Raw genomic sequence first — 27,864 nt, 5'->3', positions numbered from 1 at the left:
TTGGAGTTTGTGTTGGGCCAAATGTTCCATATTTATTTTTTGTGTTTGAAGCAAAGTTCTCAAATAAACTGAAACTGCTAGCAACTCTGCTTGCGTCCAATGATTTCCATTTATTGAGGAAATTATGTTTTTCTGTATAATAGCGAACCCTTCTAGTAAATTTTGCACGATGTCTAATCCTACAGTATATTTTACATATCTATTCGGTGCTCTGGCTGATAATGGCAATTTCGTTTTTGAACTTCGAGCACTTCGCCTATATATTATCGCCTATTATATGTCATTTACTTCCATCGAGGTCGGCTACGGTAACCCACAGGAATCCTTGATGATGCGACGGAAAAACCATGTTCCGAGCTATCCAATCTTGCGGTAGCATCAGTCCTTTCTACTAAAATAAAGAACACAAAGAAAAACACCCCTATATTAAATATAGAGAACATTATCTGCTATTCGGCCTGACTAACTATCATTAATAAAAACAGTGAAGAAATAGCTAAATAGTGTAACCGCTTAAAAAATAGTTAAGATCTACTATAGAGCAGAAAAACGTACGAGCAAAACTTCTGTTGCAGGCCTAATAGTTGCGTATTAAATTTTATTACTTTCTAACTTGCGAATTTCTGGATAGGACCCCGTACGCAATGAACTAACACCTAGTACTAAATCGGGTAACATCGAGAGCGTGAACACCCAACATTCATTCTTCAGCTTCCGGTTTTCCTTCTAAATAGAGTTTAACGAACTAGACTTTCATGAAAGTACTTGTAAGGTTTTAAGGAAAATGTATATACTTCGTACGGATAGAAAGCAGGTACCATTCAACATCGAGGAAAAATTATTGGGAGCTTTACCCTTTTTATAAGATCATCAAGACGCTTAACATTGTGCCATTTTTAGCTTTAAAGGCTAATGCTGTTCTATTTATACTGTTACGTTCATCTAACTTTGTACTAAGTTTTTCCTATAAAGAGATTGTAATATCCCGGTTATTATATTTGAGGATCGGAGAGGACAAGGCGAACTTATGCATCTTTCTAGCTTGTGTATGACGAAATCGAAACAACTTACTTTCTACGAGTTATTTCGATAATTTGAAAGCTGTTTTAATATATATATATATATATATATATAGTAGGAGCACTTATCAGTTATAATTAAATTGATACCTTTCTGGATTTATCAACACTGCTTTAGCTAGAAGTCTGCTACGTAGTAAAACGAAAAACAGGATTACTATACTCATATAACGTGACTGCTCATTCTTAGTACGTTTTGGACTTAATATACGACATCGCCTTTGCAGCGCGTACATTTTTTCTACATTATAATGTCTTTAGATAAAATAAGATAAATACATTCATTTTGTTCCTTGTACAAAGAATGTACAAAATATGTGACAACGTTTTGCTCCTATAGGGCCGACTTGTCCAAGACTACTTATTTAGCTAGCTAGGTAATGTCTAGTAGAAGACTGACACAGTCGAAGGATACAAAATTTAATGTGGTAGAGCATACTAGGGACTTCGTTCAATGGGCTACACCTGTATTTTATCTATAATTAAAATATGGGGGCATATTTTTATAGTTATCCTATTTGGTGCAAAGCTGTGTGCCTTTCGCAAATAGCTATGTTTCTAAAGTAAATGTCCTTGCTTCAAAAATATTTGAATCTGACTTCCAGTTTGTAACGCAAAACATCACCATTATGTCCTGTTTTTATTGTTCCAAGAACTTTTTCTCTTTTTTTAAAGAAAGTATTCTTTAAACATTTCTTATAAGAAATAAATATATCAGAGTATGTGTGTGTGTCAAGTTCAATTAACATTATATATATGGGAAGCACTATCAAACCTTAATTGGAATTACAACTTTTTCCTAAAAAACAAAGTAACACTTCCGCAACCAGCCATCTTACATTAGTTTAAAAATGATAATTCACTCTGGCAACATTATATAATATTAAGGCAACCTCAATCGCCTGTAGGGCTAAATCAAGCGAGTTGAGTGATACTGGGTTATGCCCAAAATAGTTTGCCAAAATTTTTGGGTTCAGTTAGTAGTAACTTAATAGAACTAACTGTAACGTCTTATCGCCACATCGTTACAGTCTACCTAAAGTAGTGTGTTTCAAAACGGAATGTTTATGGAGAATGATTGGCACAATGCTAATATCACTTTAGAATGAGGTAAGTGCAGAGAAGTTTCGATCACGGATAAACTTCAAGGGCGTTGAGGAACGCTCGAGCAATTAATTTTTGTAAAACACTTCCTTAAGCATAAGACAGACTTATGCCAGACAAGGTTTCCAGATGAGCAAGAACGCTGTTACATAATGTAAGTCACTTGATTTCGTTTCATCAGATTGCCTATATGGGCTTTAGATTTAGCTTTAACAGATTTTTCAGTTTGTAAAGGATATATGAATTAGCTTTTCTCAATGCCCCTGCAAAAACATACTAGACAATGAAATGAATACGACTGTAATCAAAAAATATTTTTGGTTTTTGGAAGACTTCCGTGCGTTCTAGTTAGCTTCCTAGGTTTTTGGACCCACATGATATTATTAGCTAGACATCCAGCGCCATATTACTATGAATATGACACGCTGTCACAGCTTGAGACAGTGCCGTTATGGTGCCAGATTTGATTAATTTTTTGACAAGTCCTGCGCCGCATAGGCACGCCGGGCAGGACCTAACCGTTCCTAAGCTGTTCGGGTTTGGCTCTTAGTTTCTCGACTAATACGCATTTAGACGCGGTTGATTTGATGACAAGCTGTAGAATCGTCACGCTGTTCTTGAAATCCCGCCTTGGTAACTTCTCTATTTCATTACGATCATCACGACTCTGCGACCACCGTATTTCACGGTACAAACTTTTCTGAATTGTTAGAGAGAAGCAACGTTCCTGTCTCATGCTACGGGTGAATAGAGCGGGCCGAATATGAAGCTGACGGCGGAACGTACGCACAACGCTAAATTTGAAGGCCATTGCCCAAAGTTACATGATTTTGTTTCAATGCTAATCTAGTCGACCCCCATAAATAACATCGAAAGCGTGTTTTGAACGAGGAACTGCAAGGCAGTGTGCGTGAGCTGGCGTGTGAATGTACTCTCTGTTAAATAATTTCTAAATTGCGCTTTGTTATAAATAAGTTAGTATTTGGTGCACACTTGGCTCGTTATAATACCTCACAGAGGTTACTATTAGAAACAAATTAACGTTGGAATCTACTCACTTTTTAGGCTGGTAGTCGATCCACCTGTTTGCGGCTTTGGCAATATACTCGCAGCCATTATTAACTCCGTGGATTTGCTGAGTAACAAACCAGATGAAGAAATACTCTTTTCTTTAGGAAACGGCTCTAGAGCGGGGATCGAATTTGTTGCTGTGGAGAAATTGGCCGTTTTCTTAAAGTAGAGCGGCCCCTGCCCAGTATTCCTAGGCCGCAGCATGTCCTCCAAGCTCTTCCAACCTCCCCCAACTCGAACCATAACCTGCTTTTCATTGAGTAACTAAAAACGGAGGGTATAAATCAGCGCGCTGCATAATAACATCATCCATTTAACAGCAGAGCTGTTAGCGTATGTTGCGTTGATTTTATCTCATGGACGTTTTCCGCACCTTCTATACTCTCAAAATATAAACTTGGGTTAAGCGTGTCTGTCTGTACACGTAATCAAAACTTGATTGAACGTTATGGCTGTTCAGAGTGAGGCAACCGGCGTTGTCGAGCGAATCGAAAATTGTTTTGTAATGTTTATTAGTTCAAAATAAGATTATTTCTATTTTCACCTAGGCTGCCTTCATGCGACTGTAATCCACAAGAGCTATCTAATGTTCCTATTAGCTAAAATATACAGTTAACGTTCTACACTTTCCATTCCAAATAAACCCCGTTACTAAGCCGTTCAAGTGCTATGGATCCTATTAAGGCCATATTTCTGACCGATATAACACCTTTATACACAATAAACATCTGTCTATTTTAATACTCATTTAAAGTATAATGGAGCGCCTTTAGTCTACCCATGTTTCATAATGAAATCCTCATGTTCTCTGACGAAGCCTTAACTAAATAAGAAGCAAAGGATTTCGCATCATATCCAGCATTTGTGTTCGGATTTAAAATTATGTCATCATTGTTTTAATTGATTTTCCGTCTTCTTCCGTCTTCAATACAAACAAATTTTGCACCTTAGGAAAATTCAAATATTCTAACTTGTCAAAGTTCTGCATAGATTTTCTCCATAGATCCAGAATAGAGACAAACAACTCTACATTTGTTAAAATATATCTGAAATCTAAAAGGTGAGCGAAATTTATATTTGAAACGCGTATATATATGTTTGTACGTGTATATATATAGATATATGTGTGTATATATAGATATATCTCCGGGTAATTTCCTTGTACATATATATCCTATATAATAGCACAGTCTTAGATAACATTAGCTTTGCTTTGATGAAAAATGAAGAAGACTTATTTTCATGGTTAAAACCCGAGAAGACAATTTTGGAGTGGTAAGGACGATCGAGAGCTCAATATACAGTCACTTAGCCCCGTAACTGTGTTTAAATAGAGACGTTCATTCCACGTTTGATATATTTGATAGAAGCAGAGTCAGATGTATAGTATAGTTCATCTATGACGGATACTTCAACTCGCTTTATTTCAACGACGGCTTTACATCTTGACCATCGATGTCATAGACATATGAACTAGATACTGTATCAAGCCTTTTAATGTACTTTTGTATATAAATATACCCCTCCATACCTTACAGTAATGTGTACATTTTGGTATAGACATAATGTTAAGTAATTATAGATATAGATTACAAATCTTCTGCGAAAGAGCCTTTTATCTTATCTTAATAACAACAACAATGTGTACTTCAAACTTCATGGACGCTATTGGCGTCTAAAAATAAAAAATTAAAAAACTGAAACGTTAGCTGCTAAAGATTAGGTTATAACATTACAGACGGTAATATATAAGCGCTAAAAAATTATTGGCAGGTGCTTTTGGAGATGGTGCAATGGTAAAATGGCCGTCTGTGGCACCAGATTCTACTCAGAGTGTATTCTTATGAAAGTGGTTAATTGTTTAACAGGATCTGCAACACGCTCAGTACTTAGCACAAGACAGACTAGAGCTGAACATGTTAAATAAACTCTATAAATAAGTAGAGGTTTTTATTGAGTTTATTGCGAGAACAAGTATCTAAAAACTTACCCGAACAAGGAACTGACGGTTGTTGATTAGATACTTTCCCTCGGAAAGTTGATGTAGCTTGGCGCCCTTTAACACTTTATTGACAATAGTGTTTACCTGGTGAACGAATACGCTATATTGACGAAAACTAAATAAGCATAAAAAATATAATTCTATAAATGTAAATCCAGATGTCTAGATTCTCTGATAAATCCACTGATATAGAGAAAAGAAAAGACGTTGATTCAAGTTCCTTAGGTTAGCGGTTTATAATTTTGCAGGAATACTGTTTCAAGCTAAAGTTAAACTTAACTAGCTAGTAACTGTGTGAATTATGTGCCACATTATAAACACACATAATAAAACGAAGAAATTGTTCTGACTAAACATATAATAGGTATAATTAAAATGGATGTACTGAACTACGCAATTTGAGTTTTCAAGTCCACTAAGTGTGAAACGGCCAGTGTTAACATTCAAATTTAACTGTTTGCGTCTATAATATAACCCAAGACTATAAACAAGAAGGGTCCTTGGAGATGCTATTTAGAACTAGAACTTACATACGACATATAAAAATAATTCAGGCCCACTTACTAACGCAGAGCTTGGATAAACACATTATTCTGTGACGAAATACACCAGCCAAAAACAGCAAGGTACTATTAAATCTCATCCTCAAAGAGTGCTTACAATTAAGACACGTCGTTTTCCAGCGGCATCGTACCAAGCAAGCAGCTCGCTGAACCGGCATGGTTTTTGCACGAGTGGGAAAAAATTGTTACGTTTTAATCATTGAAAGCGACAAAACACGGACAAACAAAATACTTGGAAAAAAACCTAATTAAAACAGGCCACAAATAAACAACGTCTAGCAGATAATAAATGAAATGTGAATACAAGATTATCTATAACTATATCTGCCACTATAAATCGCAGATTTCTGACTGACAACAGTATCCCTGGAAATGTCCACTCTCTATACGGAGAGCTTGTGCACTCATTGAAAGTTCACTATCACCCACAAACAACCTAAGTGTTTGTAAGAACGTTCCTACAAACTGGATCGTTATAGCTAAGTTTTTTTACTTAACGGTCAGTAAAAGTCAATAACCTTTTCATCCAAAATGCTGGTGGGCTGTCGATCAATTTCAGGTTTGATTTTTCTCACAGGGATAGGCAGTCGGCTTCGAAACGATTGCTCGCCCAATTGCCCGACCTGTTCTGATATGTGGTCCTCTTCAGCATCAACACAGTTCATCAGGATGCTTTCTGCGTAACAAACTGCAGTGAGAGTGCCTGAATCACGAGCAATGGTCGAGGTAGTCAAGTCTAAAATATTTACATATATATATATATAGCCGTTTAGCTTAGTCGCCTCTAGAAAGCAAAAACAAGTTGGTAAATCAAAAAAATTAACTTCAACAATTGTACTCTAGCACCTATGAAAGACTACGGCTGAATAGCTGTTTTTATACTCTATTAATACACAACTGAGTTCTCTTTTCTCACAAGGCTTCTGTGCGTTTTGATGCAAGAAAACATGAAACGTGAAGCCCGATGGCTACGAAGACACTGAAACAAATATCAGGCCAGGTCTATTCTGATAAACAGTAGTACATTAGTTTATATTTTAGGCGAATTGGGTTTCCCTTTCAGAGTATAAACGAGAACGCGTAAATAGGCATCTAGACACATATTTATAATTAAATTGTTAAACATGTAGTCACCTTCGAATGTTTCACTTGAAGCGATATTCTGTTGGTGAGAATCCTCGAACTGTTGCTTCAAACTTAACTCCACTTCTTCAGCTCTTGTCTGCAACTTAGTTCCGTCTCCTTCTTGAAATTTTTTTTCCTTGGGGACGCGTTCTTTTTCAGCATACCTCATAGCCGCATCGAGCATCTTCAGTTAATAACACCACAAACCGACAAATCAAAACATCACAGGGGTTTTATAACATCTTTTGATATATAGGATTATGTCCGCTCACAGCGGATCTAGGTGCAGTCGACAAACAACGCACTAAATATTATACAGACTGTTCCAGAAGCATTTCATCGACTCCACACACTGTTGGAGGACGCCACTTTGAAAAGACAATGCTCCTATATGTTAGATCGATTCGTTTGTACATGGCTTCAATGGATATAGAGGCGCCTACTAGGACGTAATAGCCATGGACGATTGGTCAGCGGCTTCAGGCAGAAACACAATAGAATGAGTGTAGAAACATTTTTTTTTGCATTAGAAAATCAGTGGACTCGAAAAAAGCGAACAGGCTGATTTAGCGCAAGCAAGCTCATACAATTATTAAAAAAAAAATATGGTGCGCACGCATACAAAAAACCTATTGCCTCGAAGTAAGGCGAAAATAAGCTCTGTACGCATATACAGCAGGGCCATTTTACGTCTAACACGCACTGTTATATAAGAAAAAGAGATGAATATTGAATAAATTGATTTGTACGTTCTTGCAATTTTTCCTGCTGCCCGTCAAAGCATCCCAGGGACTTCACAACAAATTAACATGCCAATATAATCAGAAAGAAGTAAGGATATGTTCACGTTACTAAGACAGATCGCCTATACTATGTTTAACATCTTTTTGTGAACTGCAGAGCTAATTTTAAGCTAATTTTTCCTGAGAGTTAAAAAGCGGGATAATTTAGAAATTTTCTTAGATCACTATCCACATTTACCATGCTTTACCTATACTTAGGAAAGATATCAAAATTAAACTCAACCCATCATTAAAAGATTAGAAATGGTTGCTAGACGTTAACACAAATCAAAACGTTCAGACCTATAACCGTTTTCACATATACATATATATACATATACAGGTCTATATTTTAGAATACCCTTCCACAAAACAGGGGCATTTATTCTCAGGGAGTCTAACGAAAATATCATCGAAGCGAAAAACAGTTAATAATATAGATGACGTCGAATATCACATAGCTTGTCGTACGTATTAGAAGCGCCGTCCATATCTAGTCCGTCATACCCATGCCCCGTTCCTACACGCTTGTTCATTGGCAAACTCACAAAAAAATTCGAAGTCTAAAAACCAATTTGCCCTCTGAGCTCCCTTTTTTAATTACTTCTCGGTAATAATCGGTAATAAATTTCTACTTGAAATTTATTACCGATCGCACACGTGTGCTAAGTGCAATTCAGCACTCCAGAGTACCGCTACATAAGTTCCGGTTAGCAATTCCGCTGGTACGACGTTCCTATTCCCACTCATTACTTTTTATGTTAGTGTGCCCTCCCTAAGTTTGATAGAATGTTCGTTTTATAAAATGTCTATAGTCTTTTTAAATAGCTGATCCATTCTTCAAATTGTCGTCAAACCTTTCGAATCACAAAATTCCAACTTGAGTTCGGAGTTTAAAGAGGTATATCGGGTGCCAACGCAGTATTTTTGACACCTTTTATTCGATTTTTACAACGGCAAAAAGTTGCAGAAATAGGTGCGGCTAGTACAGGAAACACGGTCTAGAGAAAAAATGTCCCGCTAAGCTTCGAAATAGCATCTTCCATCTAAAGAACATGTTCCAGTCAATTTTTCGTGTTCGACAATCGTTCAGCTAGATCTTTAGGTGAGCCTACATCGCTCGGCTATAAGATGATCATGCGAGGTGTTCATTCGTCACTTAAATCACAATTTGGTCACTACGCTCAAGCACATATTCATGCCCAGTTCTTTGTTGTTATCGATCCATTGACATGCTTTGTATTAATTTTACTGTTCTTTTGAAGATAGATAAGGATCTTCTAGTTAGCTGATGCGATTTGCAACTCCAAATATGTTACTATATACTATGTAACCGTAGAATACCTCTTGTCGTTGAATGCGGTCAGCTTCTTCCTGTTGTTGCCGTTTTTTGTCTTCCCGCTCTAATCGTCTGCTTCTTTCGTGTTCGTTTTGTGCGCGGGCCTTCTTGTCACGTTTTTGTGCCTCGACAGATGGTGGATCCACACCGAGCTCCGCACAGAGGCGGCATAGCTCAAGCAGAACAAGCAGAACGTAACGCGGAGTTTGATGCATCACTAAAGAAAATATATTCCACATCAGTATTTATTCTAGAGCAGCTGAGTAGACCTAAGTGAGCCGAGGTGACGTCTAGGGAAAGAAAAGGACTATGCTTTTGCGGTGTCCTGGCTACGAATTCTTCTACCTAAGATTTGCATTTTGTCAGAAAAACATCTAGAACTGATCTTTGCTAAGGAATTGGAACAAAGCGAAATTTTTATAAGATATCTTTACAAAAACGCATTTCTAAAACTAACTCGTATTTTCATACTACTGGGGTTACCAGTTACCCATAAAGAAGATAAGGCAAATCAAAGCGTCCTTGAGTTTGTAATCTCTTCTTGTCACTATAACATTATTTTTTGTTTCCATCCATTGTGTGCAGGGCATCCTTTTCTGACTGGCCTTTCCTACAATCCGGCTACCACGAAAAACAAACTAAAGTAATGCTGAATATTGGATACTTCTAAACTGAACATTTCCGACGGAAACGGTACGCCCAGGTGCTGGACAGCGCGGGGCGAAGTCCGCAGGTAAAGGCAAGAAGAATTCCCTAAGAAATTCTACACACCCAGTCCATCAGATTCGAAGAGGACACTTTCGTGAACTCCAAATCTGCGGCACCATCTCGTAAAATTCTCCACGTTGTCACGAGCATAAAAACTTTTCGGAGCCGCGTGTAGCCATGGCTTAAACTCGAAGGCAGGAACACACTGGAATAGCATTAGACCAGTACTCTTACTCAGAATTATCTCAATAAGCCCTATAAAATTGACTGTACTTCTACGAAAGCGTCTTGTTTGGCTAATTGAATTGATGCAAACTTTTTTGTCAAATGGAATGTACTGCAAGATGAGTATATTGTAAGTAACACAGATAATCCACCAGTCAGGAGTATGATAAAAGGTAATACACTGAGTAAATAGAGTAACTATTTTTTAGTGTCACACGCGATTATATTTTTCTGGTTGAAGTTGAAACCGTCTACTAGTTTAAACAGAAGGCATTATAAGTTACTTTAGTTTATTTTACTTACAGCTAACTGTAGTTCCAAGCTGCTTGTAGGCCCTAGCACACATATGCTAATGTAATTGTGTATGATATGTATATAGAATTGTCAATCTATCTGGTCAGGCTTGATTTTAAAAATGGCAGTCGTATATTTATCTGTTTTCGATCTATTTAGTAATTACGTTTGACTTCAAGGATTAACAATATTGCTGTTTAACTTGTTATGATGGACAAGCCAACACGATATGCCATAAATAGTCCACTAAAAAAATATGTAATATTAATAATGTCAGTTTTGTTGTCCCTCTAATGATATCTGTCGACATAGGTTGTGTTGTCTCCTGTCAAAACACTTATGCCTTTCGAACTTGCCCGATTGAGTATAGGTCGACCAAGATTCTGCGCTTGAGCTACCAGGAGTTGAGCCATACGACATAGCATTACCCCTGTTTCAAGTTTCATCATGAAGTTCTCTACAGAAATGTCCCGCATATCTGGAAATGCGAACAAAGCACGATTTAGGCGATGTTGTGGATATTACGAAATAAAGAATTACTTACATGAGATTGATGTTACTCTTATCGTTTTAAATTTATATGTCTCATGTGCGATCGAGATAAGAGGAAAGCAGATGACTTGTATGAAAATTAAACGGGTATTCTGACAGAAATCGACGCCTATTATCCTCACCCAGACTGTTTCGCACAAGTTTTACTTTATCACCCACAATAATCTAGTTGTTTGATGCGGTTTTGTTTTGAGTGGCAATGAATTAATCATTTGGAATGACCACACGGAAAAGTCACAGAACATGACCTGGAAAAATCCCCTTCGACAGAAATCTCATTTCAACGAAGCTCGCTACAAGACTTTATTAAAAGATATATTTTTATGCAAAAAACGTTAGGTAAATTTTGACACGAATTCAAGATTATTTTTCCCAATCTCAATATACTGTAGTAAACCTTTTAAATCCTTAAAAATTAACATCCTGGATGGGCTACAATCGTGTTACTTGCTAGTCTTACCTCGGCGTTCTTCAACATCTGAGTCAATTGTATATTGAGTGTATGCATAGATAAAAAAAACTGCGGTGCATTATCCTTACAAGGTATACTAATTTGATAGCCATCATTTGTGTTACGCTTTTTGCAAAGAAAAACTCCATGCATATCCTAGCCCAACCTCCGGTATTCATCAAATCTACCATTCCTTTGTAATTTCCTCTCTTCCTAAAGGATAGTAAATCATCTCGAAGAAACAAGTTTTCGGATAATCAATGAAATTTAAGAGAAGATTAAGATAAGGAACTCGTATCAATTTCTAAAAAGAGTTAGTGAACGTTTCAATGATCGGAGGACTGTAATAGAGAACATCGAATTTGGCCGGCATTACTTCGAAATTTATTTCGAATTTTAAGCATTAAACCGTGTGCAGTTAGCATAGTGTATAAAGGCTATCTGTTTATGGAATTCTTCTGGCCTTGCCTCCTGAAGCACGTTTAGGCAAAAGTAATTTTCAATTGCAATCTGCAGTATTTAATCAGGAAAGACTAGAAGTTCGCAAAGATTTTTCTTCCAGATGATTTGATATATTGTGGAAGGCACGCTTGACTGGAAGTTCAGCGAAGCTCCATATACCGACTTAGTTTCACAGAGCCTCACTATTTAGGAGTCGTTTGACAGAAAAAAAATGATTTTTCAAAAAAACTTCGCAGCATTTTTAGTCTTAAATGTATTATTATTCGTATGATTCATTCAGTTGTTTAAAAGAATGATAATAGGTTAAATGAGATCATTTACCAGAAATATTTCTATAGAAACAAATAATTCCAAATAGAAAAACTGTCTCTTATTATTTGGCTGTGTATATAGAAAAATGGCTTATCAATTTTTAGGGGATGATGGATTGTAGTAAATGAAGCAGTTTTTTAATGCGATCATGCAGAATTAATATGCGATTTTACCGATAGCAGTATTTGCGATCGGTCGAAGGATATCTTAGATATAAATACTCCAATCTTAGAAAATTAATATCGCAAAAACTACTTTTAAGTTTTTACTTTTCCATTTTTTCAGCTAAGGTTTACTGACGCTAGCGAAATGCTAGATCAGGCCCTAGTTGAGGAAAGCCATAAAGAACCGATTGAGTGTGTTAGCAAAATTCGAGAAATAATTAATATTTTAAATAGGTTATCTGATAATATCCTAGCAAGTGCTCAAAATATCGATCATTAATCGTACAACAAACATGGTACTGACGCAAAAATAAGGACAAATATTCTCTTTTTTTTTTTACTTTTTTTTTAAAGGTACTTTTAGTAGGCGAAGACTATTTCAGTGGCTAAATAAGGCTCAGGGAAGATAAAAGATGTTTAGAAGTTCAGACTTTTCATCTGTTCCTGTAAAAAAAAAAATAGCTAGATTGGACTATTTTACCGAATCATCTTCAAATCCCATATTGAACCATCTAGCTTCACAGCTTAAACTTTGTTCGATAAAATCAATCAAAAGCGCAGTTACGAAAACGTTCAAAATATGTATCGCCCTTTAAAATCTACATCAGGCATTCCTAGTAGTAAACGGTGCACCGGTTGATTATAATATCACCCTATATTATCGCTAGATAAATGGTACCTTGCGAATCATGCTAAGGTATTCGACCATAGTGAATCATTTCAATGATAGAACGTTACGGTAGCTGCAACTTGTTTCAACATTGTGTTGGTCCAATTGGGCTTGTATGTGGTTTTTTTATGTCATTTTAAAACAGGCCCCCGCAACCTCCCTGTAGTATAATAGTGCACAATACAACAATAGCCCACCGCCTGAGCGAGCAGCGACGAAAACAGGTTTTAGACAAAATTGCCCGCTGTAGGGAAGCGAGAATCCTCAAGCTATTCACAAAAGGGATTTGTACACCCAAAAAACCACTGCCTAGAGCTGGATTTGGGTCGGAGGCGCCACCGACGTTATTTTAGGTGAGACTGTAAACTCGGAGATGATCTTAGGCATTCCCGTAACCCAAATCGTTGGAAGAAGTTTGCAAGATATGCCGTTTCATCAGCATGGCTCACTGTTCCTCGTCATTGAAAATATCGTCGTGTTATTAGAGAGTCAGAGCAGTTGTTCCTTAAGTGGGATAAGTTTATATGGCCCTTCTGATCAGGTGACATAAGTCCGCTTGACTTGTTCGTATGAAAATACCTAAGAAGCAGAGGGTACTACCACAATCGACGCACGCTGGGCAAACTTAGAAAATATTTGTTCTGCCATTTCAGAAATAGGGCCAGATGTATCAAAAAGAGTGGCTAAAAACTGAACGACATGAATAACTCTTACGAAGACAGACGAGGGAGCCCATCCTATTGAAATAAAACCGCGAATTTTTAAAAGTTGTAACCAAGAAGGACCTATATAAATATATTCCGTTGTTGTTTTTTGTTGGCATCATTTTAAAAGTGCCTCCGACAGGAGAGTTACAACCGTACCAAACAAAACAGCATAGTTCCAAATTTTCATCGATGCTAGTAGATCGATCTCATCATAATCCAAGATTTTGGAATCATGATCGAACGATGATGCGACTGCTCTCTGCACAAGCATGCCCTGACTTTACTCATGAACCAGTAGTTCTCAAATAATGATACAATTTTCTACTTAGCATCAGCCGGCAAATTTTAAATATTGACAATAAGACAATATATATGAGCGCGGCATGGTTAAATTGAGAAAAAAATTCTAAACTTTATTACGGGAATTGTTTGAATAAAAATGGGCCACAAGCAAATGTGAGTCCAACTTGTAACCTTCGAGAAACCTGAATAACGTACTGCATTGTTCCTCGGTGGAAGCCCGGTCATTTTTGTAGAACCATCCACTTAGCCATCGCAGCACGGCATGCGCGAAGGAATCATCCCTCTCGATGAGTCGTTCATACTGCTCAAGTGTAACAGTTGAAAGCCAAGCGATCTCAACGAACGGATCACCGAGGCTTCGGCTTGACAGCGACGAGATGCTATCGGCGGAAACGATTGTTGGCATTCTGAAACCAATCTCCACATGTTATATCCATACACACAAAGAACTACCACCTAAAGAAAAGGTCGACTAATCGATAGAATGCATGTGTTACTGCTAGGATACCCTTGACCTATTTGCTGATGTACTTTTTTTGCACCTGTGCGTGTTACGCGTAAAGACGCTACGTCAGTCGGCTGACTGATTAAAACATGGCCTAAAACCGATCTCTAATCTAGTAAAAAGGCGATACCAAAAAGGGCCAGGTGAGAGAAATCTATCGGTGCAATATACGTTAGCATCATTTATAGGCCGCCTTTGGGTCAGATAAAATTATATTAGTCCTGTTTCAGTACTAGATAGACTTGTATGTTTCGTGTCCGAACATATTAGAAATGACACGGTAGAAGATTGATGTTTTCACCTCGCTACTTGGTTCCTCGGGTCGTTCAAGGTATGCATAGAATTTTGGAAATTATTTTTCTCGCAAGTAGCAAAACAGGCACGATGCGTGACGCTTTAAAAAAATCGTTAATCGAAGGAAGTAGCCACCTGCGACAAGAGTGCGCCAAAAACACAATGCGATCCTAAAATAGTAACGTCAAGGTCATTGAATACTCGAAGGAAGACAACGAAGCACCGGTCAGGATAACTACAATAACAAGAATAAATAACGAGGCATATCGCAGACGGTACTTTAACGTAAGTTGTTATCTTTCTGCAAGACTATTTGTTAACCTATGTATGCTTCTACATATATGAGATGTTTTTCTACGTAAATACGTTTGATTTTTGTTGAAGGTTACGCGTCTTCACTAAATATTGGATAGTTGATCTTCGCACTTGTGAGGTCATCAGTGTGAAATTATGCATCACGTAATAACTGAAGAACAAGTCTGAGCTTTATGAGAGAATTACGGCCAATAATATTAATATCTAGGTCAAAATTAGAAGTGATGTTACTCAAAGAAATTACCTAAAAAGCGCCACTGAAGCGTTGACTGGGGATTTTTCATTTAATTGCCTCATATTTAAGAAAGAATTACAGCCTAGCACCCAGACATTGATTAGGGTTTCGAGGTAGAGCCTATTTTATACGCAGTTTTGGTGCTGTTTACAATTAAGCCCGGTCCAGAAAAAAAAATCGATCGATCATGTATTCGTTCACAGAGATAGCATGTAATAAGTGCCATGAAAAGGCAACGTACTATATTGTACTGTATAAAAATCGAACTTGAATTTAGTAAGTATGTTCCTTTTGTTTTTGAATACCTTGGAAACTTGCTCGTTGCGCTATAAACGCAATTCTGATAATTATCCAAACTAGCTATAAATAAACATATATATATATATATATATGTGTATATAAAGCCCAAGCGAGTTCCTCGCCTGGCAACAAGTTTTTCTTTGTTTACGGCGTTAATAGATTATACCACGATGTCGCAAAGTCAAGCCGAAACACCTCACTTTCGGGGCTTGTCGGCTGTAAAAGAATCGTTACGAGATAGAAGCTGATCACTATGGATATTGTATTAACATAATCTTCCCGTATCTGTAAAAGTAAATGAGCACACCGTGAACACCAACCTCCGCATTTCAATTGTGCAAATCCAGGGGACGAGCATTTTAGATAGTCACTCCTGTGCCAAGACGTAATCACTGCCGCTTGACGGGCTTTTCACACGATATATACTAACGGCAACCAATTTTAGAAGCACGTCCTAGCACGCAGAACGTTTGCCTCCATCGGTTACAGGAATATATTACGACACACAGTGTTATTCTATCATTACATATCACTGTTTCTGTTTGTTCTATTTATAATAAATCTGAATTACTAGTCTAGACGTAACGACAGTTTATATTTTTAGCGACTGACCGTGAGCACTTGTTGAGAAAGACGCCAAGCGTTTTTGATTCTCAAAGGGATGATACCTAATAGAGGGCTATGTTGAAGTCATCACTGCATGGCTGAGAGAAGTATGATCGCAGAAAGAGTTTATCTGACTATTGAAAATGTGGCTGAAGGCAGGCCCAGCGCGCAACAGACGAAGCAAGGCTCCATAGCGCACACAACGTCAAGACGCACAAACACGCTGTCTCTGCTCTCCTGCAGTGGAAGGAGAAAACAAGATCCAATCGACCTTGATTACATTTCCAACCAGCCAGTCAGAACTCAGTGATTCACTCACACTGGGTAGCTATAGCACCGGTATAGTGCTACGATTACCGTACCATTACTGAACCGTTGTCTATCATATATATGTTAACGCACAGGCTGAAACGTTAAAAAAGAGGCCTGCATCATGCTGTCGTCGTTGTTGGCGTCAATATTTCTATTAGCTGCACAATATAAATGTGAAATTCGTAAGCAAGGAAAAATAATACGTTTTCGTCGTATGGAAATCTTCTACTCCCTATAGGATCGTTATATTTAAGCTATACGTTATAGCGGCACATACAGGGGGAACACTGCCACGCAGTGGTTTCAACGCTATCAAGAAATGTGGTGGATAAAAGGCATACCTATATGGGGTTCGTGACAAATGATACATAATTAGATTGCTAAACTACTAGAAAGGTCAGGTCTCAAAGTGCCGGATCACGGAACGTATTTGTTTCGCTCATGTATGTGAACACATGGGTCGTTGTGTTCTCGCGTGTGCATGTCAGTGTTACAGTGAGTTTCCATTAAATTGACGCTGGTTCTGCATTGCGTGCTTGTACCTGCGATATAGCATACTTTGTACTTTTATGTCCCAAGAATTAAGTAAGATCATAAACTGTGGTCTACAACAAAGGCTTGCACTAAGTTGACTTCGTCTATAGTAAATATGGCCTTAACTAGCTATGGCGCTACTGCGACGGGCCTTTTCTTACTCCCCGCGATCAGCCCTCGATTCCCTCTACATGTACGTATGACAAAGTTAAGCAGTAGATTCATCCACAAGACTCGGTCCCAGTGTTACTGGCCTCATACTAGAAGCTCACAGAATTGCAACGATATACAGGACAAAATGCTTTGATGTTAGCGTAGCGCACTGTTTCCGAACTAATCTACACATGTACACGATTTGGATCGACCCCACCCGCCCAGTCAAAATCGTCGTGCCCTCCACCTGCGGAAAAAGGAATTTTGCTATCCTTTGCTACTGCCGTTGCGGCTTTCAGCTTCTGTCCGTTTTGTCACCAGATAAAGTAGCTACTGTCCGGTATATTATCCGGCATTTATAGTATCGCCAATGCAACTATATAAAACGATCCATCCATATGTATTACGGGAACGCGCCATAGAGCTTCCGTTGATATGGATCCTTACGCCGTTTGCTTGGTGACTATTCATTGACAGCAATATATGAATCATTATCAGCTGTGCTGATTGTTATGTGAGGGCCTAGTCGTCACCGCACATTATTTATGTTTTTTTCACACGTTACTATATAATAGTAGATGCGTTGGCCTGTACAGATTCATAGCAAATATCTATCGTGGTTCAAGTCCCGTTTTCTGATGTAACAACGTTGAACACACCGCTTGGAATTATAGTTGCTACGAAGAGTCCCTGAATCTTCGGGTTTGTGAAGTAGTAACGAAAAATGCCAGGCAAGGCACCGTTCGAAGAAGAAACCGTTACAATTTCAGCCAGTGGTTACGTGTGCTTGAAAAGAGCTTTGCGTGGCTGGTTAGCAAATGTCTTCCTTCCGTAACAAGCTATTTTCAGTACCTCAGTGTACCGTTGTTGGGCCTCAGCAGAAACCAATTATTGCTACCGTAGTTTCCGCTTCCATTGCGTGGATTTTGCCCGTACAGTGACTAGAACGATATTCATTGTTCTTAGCAGTCCCTATTTGTTTTTCGAAGCAAAACAAGTATGTTTAGTCCTTTAAATAGAATATGGAAGCAGCCTCGCACCAGTCATTCGTAACGCCCTTCAAAACCCAAATCTTTCCATGGTATGGTAATCTCTTGCTCGGACTGGCCCAGTTTCAATCAGCATCTAGTACGAGTGCTAGAAAACCTCTATCCTGAATTTGCTGCTTTTCATTTCTTCGCTTCTTAATGAAGTTCCCATTCGAGTAAGAATCGATTTCGGTTTCAGATTTTATTATAACTACCGTTTCGTTGTACCGAAGTAGCTCAGACCGGCTGCTTAGATCATATCAAGTTCGCAGCATAACCTTCTTGGTTTTGTTCTACTCTAAGCTATTTTTCACTACACCCAACGACGCACTCCCTGTTAACGATCATAAGGCTGATCTAATTTATACTTTAAAAATAAGATACTTCAATGTACGCTGCCCCCCCCCCCCCCAAATAGGTACAATGACCTTCCATAGGCAGCTGAACTCTCAGCTTTTGGTGAATAGTTCGACACGCAAGTAGGTACGATTGGTTTCATTCAATACAAGGAGACTGCTCCCTCTCCCAGGGATTCATCAACAGTCCTTCTGCGCCAACTTTCGCAAAAATCAAAAATTACAAAAGTTTTCTTCCAAAATTAGCAAATCAACACATATTTACGTGCAGTATTATACTTATTAGACTAATCAATACTTATCCTAAATAAGAAACGAGATTTGTAACATTGTATATGATACGAGAAACTTAACTACTACACGGGCCGTCAAGCTGTTCGAACGTCACTTTACGGATGTTAGTTTTTGCAAACGTGTGCTTTTGTCTGATGGGGATTTCATCGTGCCCAAAAACTAGCGGTTTTGTACGCAGCCTAGCTTCGAAATTTTCGTAGTTTCAAATAGTGCATGCCAAAGCGGTTCTATATAACTGGCATCATACTTCATTCGTGTGGCGCGTTTCTCGTTGCTTTGCAGCAGAGTTCAGTGCGCACGCAGGCTAACATAGAACACGATACGAGAAATGGAATACTTGTAATTTTGACAAAATACTTGAAAAATGGCTCGTCTACAATCAAACACAACGCGTATCATCAGTACCATAGGCGCAAAAAATAAATCGTTCGCATTTATTCTTTTTCTTGAAACAGTATTACCCTGCAAATTAATGTTTAGTACCCAAGATCTTGTACAGTTTCTGGCCACGCAGTCCTGTTTCAACATGTCTAACTAACACGCCATGTCGAACATTGAGAATCGATACCTGGACGCCTGCCTGGCTAAATGTAGGTAAAACGTAGGTACCATATAACCCATGATACCACACGAAAAGTGGCATTGACTCAAACACCAAACAACTTAGGCTATATTAGCTTTGAATCGTCCGAAGCATCGGATCCTACTATGATGCAATTCAAATATCCGCTCACTCTCTGGAAATTAAAAAAAACTTAACAGCCATTTACCGAGACATATCTATTTAGTTAGACAGTAAAACAGAGAACATGTGTGCGCCTGGTGCACATCAAACCTGAATCGCAAAAGTATTCAATGTCATCTTCCTAATACTTTACCTAAAATGGCTATTAATAAAAGAATCCCCTCCTGTGAACGAGTTTCGACTGCAGACGATTGGGGCATCTTAAAGAGTTCCTTGAAGCTCTACTTCGACAAATGTGAATCTATACATGCTAGTAGAGTCACCAAACTAATTTGAATATTATTAGCCCCCCCCCCCCCCCGTCGTTACTTGATATTGAAGAGTGCTGCACGGTACCTTCAAAGTTATACTTTAAAAAAATATATATGCACATATATGGCTTTGTTTTCAAGGTTCAGCACAGACATTCAGATACAGCTTTCTGGCATACTCAAAGCATTCAGGTTGTGCTTAAACATAGCTAGCGCCGGTCCCAAGAAGAACAAGATTCTAGTTTAAGAAAAGCGTCAGAAGTTACTAAACACTACTTACAGCTACCACTTTTGTTTCTTTCACTGTGTTTCAGTGCGATCGTGCCAATTTCAAGTCCTATCGTACTAATCAAACAGTTTATTTTAGAACTTTATTTAACTTGGTCTCCGTATTTTTTGTCCAGGAGGTCCAAAACTTACTCCGTTTGTATTCATTTTCTGAATATATAATGAATACAAATGGCGTGAATTTAGAACTGATATATAAGGGCATACATCTACCAGTTAGACAGACGCCCAACTATACATAGATAATCCCAGATGATGAACTTTTTTTTAAAAAACCAGATTTCGATCTTGAGATTGAGATTTTGCCTGACCTGCTAACTTTTCAAAGTAGAATTAAATAGTTACGCTTGTTTTTCGTGCACAAATAAGGATACGTTAATTAGGCAGTGTGAAACTTACAACTCCTTACAGAGAAGAGGCCCGTTTCACCGAAAATAAAGCAGCCAATATGTGCCCTCGTGATGCCGCAGTAATAACGTGTGTGCCTAATAGACTTTAAGACGTCTGAGATTGTTTAGGTTCGGAATTGGGCCTTGGCATATTCTGTTTTCTTGCCGGGTAGAATCAACTGCATGAAACATTTATTAAAAAGTAGCGAATATGTAATGGGCATCGACCCGCTAGCGACAAAAGCTACCCGAATACGACGGCCCCTTGAACCATAAGGTAGCCATCCTAACACGGAATTTATTGATATTTAATTGGCCATATTCATGGTAAAATCTATCAAAGATGTAGGACAAGTCGGGCTTCGATGAATAGGCGTTGAATGGATCATCCATAAAAATACTGTGTTGTGGTTCCCTAATTAAGCTTCATTTATTAAATTAGTAACACTCGCTGCTTTGTCCTAGTACAGCGCGATTTGAAGACAAAAATGAAGAATTCGAGCTCTTGTCATCTCGAACTATAGACTTTTTTTTCAATATACTCAGACGAAACTCCTTGTTAAATGCAACATTGACTCTTGTATGGTCATTTCGAATATAACTTTCGTTTCTATTATATAGGTTGAACCTATCATAGATGACAGATATCTCTAGTAGAATCAAAAAGGGTAGATTTGCTTTTGTAAATCCCAAGAAGTATTGTTGAATATATCTGATTTTTTCGACGCTATCCTGTTTAAGTTAACATGAGACCTGTATGTTATTATGAAAATTTATGAGTTATCATTATTTGGTTACTTCAGAGCATGATTCTTGCTCGTCATAGCGTCAAACACAGTACCTAAAAACACAATAGAGAACTGCTAACCAGTCTTGCAACACAGGGAACTGAACTTAGTGTAGTTCAACGAGATGCATATCCAAATTTGCCTATCTATATACTTAATCATAATATGTCAGCTTTGGTTAGCTAGCGTTTACAGGGCTAGAACTGTAACTTAACCCTTAGGCCTTTAAATAACCCAAGAGCATTGAAGTTACTCACAACTAAGAGCAGAAGAGTGGAAGGGAGCGATATGGGCCAGCCCCTTTATTAAACAGGGAACATTGGTTATACAAATAAGTTTCAGGTGCGCAATAATTACACATATCGTGCAATGGATTTCTCTTTCGATCACGTCTTCAAAGATGAAAAAGTGTTTGATACGGTTTAGTATTTTTTATCGAATTTTATTGAACGTCAAATAAACCAAATCTCCAGGTTTACCACAACCCTACCTATTCCGAAGCTATAGTTTCATGAAACCATTATACTGAGTCATATCACATGGTCGCGTTGGAGCCACTGTATATCAAACATATATGAAACTGGATGCTGTCCGATATTTGTTTTGCAGAGAAACAAATTGAAAGCACTAAATAGCCTTAGAATAGCGCGCAGTCTAGTAGAAATGCCCATATACGTACATGTAAATCTCAGCCTAGACATATACCGTTGAGCCGGACGTCGTTGTCGTCATAATAAACCTTAGAAAGATTTTATCATCTGGACGAAGCAGTACTACCTTGCGAATAATTATGATCATGAGTCAGAATAAACCCTGGACAATTATCTATACAAAATCATGTATATTCGTTGCCATTACACACGTTTCGCTCAGTCAACTGGGCTTTAAAAAACGGTATACACATTGTGACTGTTCCCCTTCAGTTCCCGAGAACTCGATGGTGTGTCAATACTCGGTCCATATTAAAGTTTGACTTCGCACAGCGCAGGCAAACTTTATGTTACAAACTCTAGAAATATGATGACTCGCATAGCAACCTTGGCAGCAAATGACTAGAAAGCGTCGCCGGAACCCTTACTAGGACAAAAGGTCTTCTCGCCTTAGCTGTGTTGTATGAGCGCTGTTTTTTTTTTCATTGTTAGCTCATATGGGCTTACCTAAGCCTCGTATAACCCCACCTTGTTAGCTTATGCGGGTCTTCTCCCATATGAATTATATGTAGCTGGCTCGTCTAGAACGAACGAGAGCGTCTCTGACGAATACATTGATATAATGTCTTCCATCTTACGGCGTCATTTATCTCCAATAATCGTGCTAAGCAAATTTCATACAATACGACCAAACAAGTGTACTAGAAATTATTTTATCACCATAGAGAAAAAATTGGCGGTATATATCTATATACAATGCAATGGATTACTTTTCTGAACTAAGTTGAAGTGAAGTTCTGAGATCGTTAAGTGTTACACTTCGCTTATTGAGAACCCATTTCCGGTCATAATCAGATGGGACCTAGAGTGATGTTTATTGCAATTACTTCTGGAATAACACCGAGATGATTTTCCTACGATCTACGTCTTCACAGATGAACGTGAAGATCGGGTTATAATGCCTCTGTACGTGCGTGAATGTGTTTTAAGATAAGCAAAGCACTACGGAGATAGCATCGATAACCGTATGAAGTATTCGATTAATATCACTATTACGATTTAAATCGAACCGCGGCATTAAACAGAAAACTCAGATTGACAGATACACATCTGCTCGGTTGAGCGTGCGGTCTTTTATTTGTTTAAGGTGGATAGGATCGTGGAAATAATCCTACCGATATATTTTATATGCAAATAAATAGGGACAAGCTCATCTACAACACTTAGTATAGATAGACAGAACCTATATGTTCGTGACGCTAGTATGATAGATGGAAACAGCCTGCAGGTATGGAGTGTCCATCAGACAAGCGCCTATCCCTGTCGTTCCTGATACGACGGGTTCAAACTCAGAGCGTTCTTGTTTCGCCGTATCGAAAATGATTGGAGGACGACCTACCAGTGTCGCCCGGCCGGCCTATCGCAGGAAGCGCTGATATAGCTGTTGTTATTCGGGACAATCAATATATATCAGTCATACGTGTCAGACATTAATGTTTAACCTAAAGATTGTGCAACCTGTTTCACCTGCGTGTAAAGCTGCTGCTGCTGCTGCTTCTTCTCTTCACCACTTACTTTACGCCAGCTGTAAGATAGATGATGGAAATGAAGATCTTTACAAATCTTCGCAGGTGTATCACCTGCAGAATCGCTGTGTGTTGCCGTTCACCCGTCGAGAGACGGTGAACTTGCTTAAGGTTACAGTCTACAATACAAATGACGCCGATAAGGTCGTTGTTTGATCGTGTGCTGGCGCGAAAGGCAAGGCCGTTCATCACAATTTATTGTGACAAGGCTCTGGCTATTTTTCAGGATGACGTGGACGCTTGCCTAAGTCGCGGCGGCGGCGGCGGATGGCCCCACTCTACCAGAAAATTCGAAAACTATCAAAAACAACATCTAGCCTAAATTAAGTAAAACATAAATCTATCTTTCATCAAACGTTATCTAAGAACGCTGAAATAATCGAACAGACAAATGAAAGACAATTTTATAAGTCTGTTTGTATGTACGCGCTGCCGATTACTTGTGATGGGTCGATGTAGCATTGCGTAAATATAGGAAGGCTGATCGGTTGAATAGGTTTTCGGTGAAAGGGCAATTCTGCGCACCGCGATTACATATGTCGCAGTTGTTGAATAATAAGCGTGGATTCTTACGTGAAATGAAATACGTGAAAGGTAACGGTGTTTGTTGACAGCAACAGTGTTTGTTGCCCACATATGATCAATCGATAGAGCAATCGTTTACTTTCTTCTAATTAGAACCTTACATCGATCGTTTGGCGGAAGAGTCACGACGAAATTTACTCTATTGGGTCGAATACTTCAAAATGAAAATTTGCCCTCTCGTGTCAATCATCCGTTTTTCTTCGAAGACATAAAGCATCGAAAGAGATTTAGGAAGCGATTCTCTAAATTGAATGTACATACCACCGGATGCATTTGTTTATGCTTTGCTGAAGAAAGTATTAGATAGAAAATACCAGGTATAATGGAATAGGCTGTTGAAGCGCCGGCAGTCATTCGTGTTTTTATATTTAATGAAATGCTTACTGTGACTTTCGTGATTTTTTTTTAATGTGTTGCGTTTGCGTGTGGACATCTGGCTGATTCGTGGGTTCAGCCCAATGGGTTAAATATAGTTCACTCAGACAACTTTGCTAGGTATTTTTATTGATATAGCCTTTATTTTACCCTGAAGTAACGTATCATAGTCACTAGTACAAAAGAGTTACTTGGACTTTCACTTTTGCCCCTGACTCTGTAACGAAGACTGAGACGCGCTAGTTGTTCTCGTAAGAACTTTTACAAACATGGCGCTTACCAATTTTAAATATTGCCATGGCGGTACATCTGGCGCCACCTTAGTTTCTGTTTGGAACGCGCAAAAAAAAATCATTGGGTTTTGTGGTGAAACAAGATATTGTTGTATGTTAGTCAAAGATCACATAAACACTGTAGTATGCAACACCGATATACAATACCTTACTAATAAAACGATGGCATATTCTCATAGTCCTGTAAATACAGAAAAGCTAGAGACTTTTTTGACTACTAGGCCAGAGAACAGGATGCTATTTGTCTGCACCAATCATTCTTGAAAATGAGCGCTTCCTTTAAGAAAAAAACATGTTTATTTGTCTTTGACCGGATAGTTGTTTTTTTTTTAGTATACCATCTAATAATAAGGTTCGTACGTTGCGAAATATAAAGGAAGAAATAAAAATTTGTCTATTGAACAGAAACGAATGCGACCTGCGATACGAGCTTATGAATATCTCTACTTGCTGCCGGACGGAATCTGCTCGACGCTCGATACTCACTATAGAGGCGAGCGCAAATTAGACGCCCGTTGCCATCGAAGTTTTTTATGACCCTACGGTGCAAAACAGACAGTCGTCGAGATCATGCAGACGCGATCGGTAAACAGGGCTAAAAGCAGTAATCAAACGTATCTGCGAGCCAAAATAACTGATATAGCTAAAACTGGGTAGATCGTGTACGTCGATTTGCAAACGCACTTTTCTTCTCTTAAAAATACGACAATTTCTCTATGCTCGTAACGTACGCTTGAGAATCTGGTACATATTTGTATGAGCAGGATTTTGTATGGAAAACGGTATCTGGCGTACTACGCGTACAGGTTGCATTGACATGTGTATTGAACAAAGCTAACTGCTAGACTACTCATCGTTAAAACTCGCACAATTTCGAAAAAATCGAGTTTAACCTAGCGATCGAATCGACTTGCAGATACACTGACAATTTCCAAAGGCTTTTTTCTTCAGCAGCATATTTCCCTATCTACACAGTTAGTCCACACACTACCTTTGTCCTATCCTTAGCCTATTAATCGTATCGTTTCGAGAAGGTCATGGAAAGTGAAAACCAAATTTTCATTGCAAGTAGTATCGAGAAACGATTGATAGAAAATGTTTTTTAGCCTAGGTTAAAGGCCGACCGCTTATAATCGGGTCAGTTACTACTAGATAACAGAACTAAATAAATACGAAGAGATGTTCGTTCTGGTGTAGTCCACGAACATATGCGTCTTAAAAAGGCGTGTACGTGTTTGGCCCCAGACCCTTTGGCATACTTGGTTGCAAGCTTGGACATTTGCTACACCGAACTAGATAACGCAAAAAAGGGAGACACTAGTAAATATCATTGTTCAGTCATCGTGCGACGCAAATACTCCATCAAGCATTTAACACTTTAGTCTGCCGACCATTAGTTGTTTTATGCCACGTTATACCAACCAATACCATGCCGACCAATCAATACGTTTTCGTTAACCTCTTGAAATCATAGTGAAAAAAATATACATTATCAAATATGTAGACATACAAATATGAGCAACTGACTCCTGTGGCACTTTGGTTGTTACGACGTCAGCGGTAAACGCGCTCGTCACGATGGCGATCCGTCTTCACACTCCTCGGATCGGCCATGTAAGGGCTAAGCATCCACTGCCGACGTGGCGATGACCCGCTTCATCGATTGACTTATAATCCAAAGCATAGTTCTATCTGTGTCTTTTAGTATAGGAAACAAGTAATGTTCAGTATTTTTGTACATCGTCGGATGGGAACCGCACGAACATGGTCGCTATTTGCGGTTAACGGATCGACAAGTGGAGAGCCAGAAAGCGAGTTACAGAGTGTTTGAGCTTAGGAGACCACAGGGCGGCTTAGATATGTCTTAATAGATTCAATTGCTGACGTAGCTCAAAACCGCTACTGAGTAGAAAGTTTTTTATATATATATATATATACTTAGTTTTTTATATTTCTACAATGAACGAAACGTGCCATCGCGCTGATATAATTTTTGCGTGTCACAAAATGGCAGAGAAATCCTCAACTTTGAAATCGACACTAAGTAAGTACGAACAGATATGGATTTCGTGCACATGCTTTCTTATTGGTATTAAAGCATTCAACCATACAAACTTTTACCTTGCCTCTTGCCGATTAAGTTCTCGATACTGTTACGTGCATTGTAATTTTCAAGTGGAGTCCTAATATACAATATTCTAGCAATACGCCCAAGACAAATGTTGCCTCGGATTTCGGCATCGATTTGAAAACATCTACCAGTTCTGCTCATAAACATACAATACAAGAGAAACAATAAGGCCTTCAAAGGGAAAAGAACAAACGGCAGGTAGGTTCTATTAAACACTTTATCAAAAGTCAACGAAGTGGGATAATGTAACTGCTTCAAGTGAATGAGTGGAAGAAACTCTTCATTAAATGTCCTATAAAGTAAAAAAATAAACCTGTTATGTGACCTTCTAACTGCGTATGAAAAATAGTTAATTTTCCTTTTACTTATATTTTCGATATCTAAATAATTGGATAATTAAGTTCGAGCGTTGGCCATAGTATTGTCACGCATGAATTGTCTGCCCAAACAGAGGAACCTTGAGCATGGAGACAATGGCAGGCCCGTAAAAACGTGATGGTTGGTTAGGTGGAAACCGTCCACAACGAATACAAATGGATTGAAAGTTTGCTTGCACGACCTCTGATGAGAGGCTCACTGTCTGTGACGAGCTGAGAGCCGACTTAACTATATTAGGTTAGGGAGATGTGTTTGCATTACCTTCAGGGGTAGACGTCCGGGGAAAAGGTACTCCTTAGTTGAATGAAGGCTAACATTCAGCACATACGATATTAGCCGTGTACCGCCCTATTAACACTGTTCAGTGCTTGTATTATTCAGCCTTAGTTCTAATCACGTCTAAGGAAGTTGTAAGTTACTCCATTTAACACTATCTCGTAGTCTTGTTGGTGCGCTTATAGGTGTGTCTGTGTCCATGCCGTTCGGTTAATTATTTGCAGGCTAGTTGTCAGCACTCTTGTTGATAATACCGTCATTTTCGTTACTATTGCAAAAATAGA

At 38.5% G+C, this 27,864-nt stretch overlaps 1 protein-coding gene across 3 annotated transcripts; it reads right to left on the bottom strand.

The window, feature by feature from the left end:
• On the bottom strand, nucleotides 1–27,864 carry LOC111260735 (uncharacterized). 3 transcript variants are annotated; one of them, XM_022833716.2, is made up of 10 exons: nucleotides 27,566–27,864; nucleotides 14,109–14,320; nucleotides 10,649–10,770; nucleotides 9,837–9,978; nucleotides 9,071–9,282; nucleotides 6,954–7,128; nucleotides 6,338–6,555; nucleotides 5,245–5,340; nucleotides 3,242–3,518; nucleotides 1–391 (listed from the first exon to the last, which is right to left on the bottom strand). In XM_022833716.2, exons 2-10 carry the CDS (start codon nucleotides 14,317–14,319, stop codon nucleotides 285–287), a joined length of 1,560 nt encoding a protein of 519 aa, XP_022689451.1. In that variant the 5' UTR covers nucleotide 14,320; nucleotides 27,566–27,864; the 3' UTR covers nucleotides 1–284. The 3 variants fall into 3 exon arrangements, with proteins under 3 accessions (XP_022689451.1, XP_022689436.1, XP_022689443.1); XM_022833701.2 differs by lacking the exon at nucleotides 27,566–27,864 and adding an exon at nucleotides 15,883–16,229; XM_022833708.2 differs by lacking the exon at nucleotides 27,566–27,864 and adding an exon at nucleotides 15,883–16,228 and having other exon boundaries at nucleotides 1–388.

Source organism: Varroa jacobsoni, unplaced genomic scaffold, assembly GCF_002532875.2.
Source record: "Varroa jacobsoni isolate VJ856 unplaced genomic scaffold, vjacob_1.0 scaffold_49, whole genome shotgun sequence".
NCBI lineage: Eukaryota > Metazoa > Arthropoda > Arachnida > Mesostigmata > Varroidae > Varroa > Varroa jacobsoni.
Note: the sequence above shows the minus strand (reverse complement) of the source record. Positions and strands in the feature narration are given on the sequence as shown.